At 61.3% G+C, this 3,199-nt stretch overlaps 1 protein-coding gene across 1 annotated transcript in view; it reads right to left on the minus strand.

The window, feature by feature from the left end:
- The window catches only part of SEMA7A (semaphorin 7A, GPI membrane anchor (John Milton Hagen blood group)), a gene marked incomplete at its 5' end in the record, with an annotated part of 8,976 nt that overhangs the window by 1,257 nt on the left and 4,520 nt on the right, over positions 1-3,199 (minus strand). The window contains 5 exons of the mRNA XM_010141593.1: positions 22-146; positions 522-637; positions 1,772-1,970; positions 2,394-2,502; positions 2,725-2,903. Of these exons, the coding sequence (XP_010139895.1) occupies positions 22-146; positions 522-637; positions 1,772-1,970; positions 2,394-2,502; positions 2,725-2,903 (728 nt within the window). The remainder of the gene's footprint in view (positions 1-21; positions 147-521; positions 638-1,771; positions 1,971-2,393; positions 2,503-2,724; positions 2,904-3,199) is intronic.

Below are 3,199 nucleotides of genomic sequence, written 5' to 3' on the forward strand. Positions count from 1 at the left end.
TGAAAACCGGAGGACCGCCGGCCGTTGACCCAGCCGCAGTAGGGGTCCCTCGCCAGCAAGCAGCTGTCGCAGTTGTTGCGATACACCCCACACATGTCCATGGGGACCTCCAGGACTCTAGTTGTGGAGCCGACGTAGAGCATCGCCTGCAGGAGGGAAGGAGCAGGGCTGATCGTCTCGCCACCCCGTCCCAGTGCCACCTTTTGAGGGTCTAGAACATCTCCTGAAGCTCTGCTGTGATACTGGGGTGGGGATTTCACCCAGGGAGCAAACAGCCACCTTCGTCCCTTGTCTCCAGAGCAGAGAAGCTGCTCGAACAGCTCCGTTGTCCACCGACCCAGGAGTGGGGACATCACCCCGCCTGTTTGGATACAGCAAACGCACTGCAGGACCCCCGCAACCACCCCCCAAGGCCACTTCCAGATCTAGGGGCTGTCATTAAACCATCAGTCCCTGCTGCCTGCTCCTAAAGTCACAGCCCAGGCCACTGCTCTCCTTCCACGGCGCAGGCAGAGACCCACCCTCTTGTGGTCCAGGACCATGGACTGGATCGGGTCCTTCTTGGGGAAGACCTGGACCTCCATGATGTTCTGCACCCCGTCCGGCAGCTCCACGATCTTGTGGATGGACCCCTTGTCTAGAGAGAAAGCAGGGAGAGCCCTGGTGAAGCTGCGAGCAGGAAGGTCGGGCAGGGGTGGGGGAGCTCGTCCCGCCACTCGCCTCAGGCTGAAACTCAGCTGTTTTTTTAATCAAACTGATTCTGCTCCCCGGTTCAACCACGCCAAACTGGGGATTTCAGAAAATGTGTCAGTTGGGAAGGCGGATCCTGAGGGCTCAGGAATCCTCATTAGCACTTCCCCAGGCAGTCACTCCCTTCTCCACCGTCATCCAGGGGGAGGTGAAAGGTGTGACCCCGGGGCAGGCAGGGATTAGGAACCCCCCAGGCACTGGGGGGCAGCTCTTGCCTTCCCGCCTGCCCCAGCGAGGGTGGGCAGCTGCCCTGCCCAAGCCCTACATGTTAGAGGGAGTTTTGCTGCAAGAACTGAACAACCGGAGCACGCGTGGGCCCTGAGCCAAGCCGGGCCACCTCCTGAGAGCTCTGCAGGTTCCTGACCCGCAGATTAGGAAACAAAGACCCCAGGAAGTCCCTCCACAAGCACCCACACAGCGCTGCGAAAGGAAGGAGCAGGGCTGGGTTAGGGACCTTTGCACCTCCTGGGCAGCAAGTAGCTGCCCTGCACGGGAACCCAGGCAGAGCTCACCAGCCGTTTGTCCTCCACCCCATCCCCCGGCAGCTGGATTGCCTTGGTCCAACCCCGCAGCACCTCCGCTGCCCCAGGAGCTGCGGTGAGCTGGCTGCGGCTCCAGCCAGAGCGGCTGCAAGCCCGCGCTGCTGCGCGAGAGCAAGCAGGGACGGGAGAGGCTGGAGTGGGTCCCTCGGCAAAGGATTTCTGTGCCCGGGCAGAGCTGCGTTACCCCTCCCTGGCCCTAAAAGCGCTTGGGCTGAGACCTACTGCAGGCTGAAACAGCCCGACTGGGTAAACCCCGTGCGCTGGGATCCTGCCTTCAGCCTGCCGTTGCCTGTGCAGCCCAACGGGATGCTTTTAGCTGCACTGCGAGCTGGCAGCTCTTGACGAACATATGCCAGGCTGGGAACGCAGCCCCTCGCTTCGCTCCGCGCCGGGGGAGGGCTCGTCTGCTTCCCTTGGGTTCCTCACCCTCGAGGGGAAAGCAGACTCTGGCCAACTGCGAAGGGAAAGGTCCCCAGTACCTGTTGCCAGATAAAGCACGTTGTAGCTGCGTCCGTCCGCCGCAGAGACCTCGTGCACCCCGATCTTCTGGTAGCGGTGCTTGTTGTGGAACAAGGGGCTCTTGGTGGGGGAGAGGGGCTCCACCCGGTCCTCCACCTCCGGGTGGCTGTCGGCTATCTTGAAGGTCTCGCTCGGGGTGTGCTGTCCAGAGGAAACGCACTGCGGCAAGAGGGGACAAAAGCCACCGCCGAGTCAGCCGGGTCCCCGAGGATAGGGCTCGAGGGCAGGAGAGGAAGGCAGGGCACGGCTGGGTGCAACCCGTGGCGTTGGCAAACACAAGGCAGGACATCGTCCTCCCGCTTCACACACCAGAGCTGGCAGACCCACATAAGAGCGCGTTTCTCCTCGCTTTCTATGGACTTTATTGAGCCCCCTTTTGTTTCCAGCCACAAAGTTCTGAACTTTCTCACGGTGTTTACCACCTTCCTCGCTGCCCCAGCTCTCACCTGGCCGCGCAGAGGTGGGACTGTCTCCTCCCTGTCCCCAGCTACTCTGACAACTGCCGTGGCAGGGCAGGGCCCCGCTCTCCTGGACTCGCGAGGCCTCTCCAGCTCATGGGGGTGTTGTTTATCACTCGCTCACCTGCCCAGGCTTGATCTCTGGGTTGGGACCGTTGTAGCCTTTGAGTTTGGATGTCTGAAAGACGTTATCAATGTCCTTGAAGGAATAGACGCAGACAGCAGAGCTTCCCCTGCAGGCAGCGAGACAAAGAGAGGGTCAGGGAGACACTGGCCTCACCCCTGTGGTTGGGTGGGCATTGGTGTTGGTTGGGGCACGGCCGTGTGCCTCACGCCGTCGCTGACCGTGCCCACCCTGGCTGTTTCCCACCCACGGACCCTCCAGGGAGACTGAAGGGCTGAGGGAAAGGATTTGGCCCCCGGGATGGGCTGTCCTGTTTCGCAAAGCCCCTCACCAGGTGTTTGTGAAGAGCCCGTAGACTTTGGAGTCCTGCCAGTTCGTCGCGGGGACAAAGAACACATCTTGCAACCAGTTGAAGTTGCCCTTGGTGACTGGGTCGACACAAATCAAGCTGGCCTTCAGGAAGGTCGTCCACTTAGAAGCAGAGAGCGAACTTGTTCCCCCTTTGTCTTCCTAGGGGAGAGGGAAAGCAGGGAGTCGGGGCTTGGCAGAGAAGAACACAAAGTCCCCCCCCGCCTGGCATCTCGGATGGGTAACCGGGGGATGCTCCAGATGCTGCAACACTCAGGGCTCTCTAACAGCCCAGTGGCACTGGGCTTTCTCCCCGCTGCAGGCAAGGTGGGAGCCAGCGGATGGGACGACCAAAGGACACAGCCGTACCCGACGTGAACTCTGGGGCAGAGGAGAGAATTGAGCCAGAGGGGGCAGATCATGTGCTGGTAAGCCCAGAAGAGCTGGCGTGTCCGTCC

This window comes from Buceros rhinoceros, unplaced genomic scaffold (assembly GCF_000710305.1).
Source record: "Buceros rhinoceros silvestris isolate BGI_N320 unplaced genomic scaffold, ASM71030v1 scaffold22078, whole genome shotgun sequence".
Lineage (NCBI taxonomy): Eukaryota > Metazoa > Chordata > Aves > Bucerotiformes > Bucerotidae > Buceros > Buceros rhinoceros.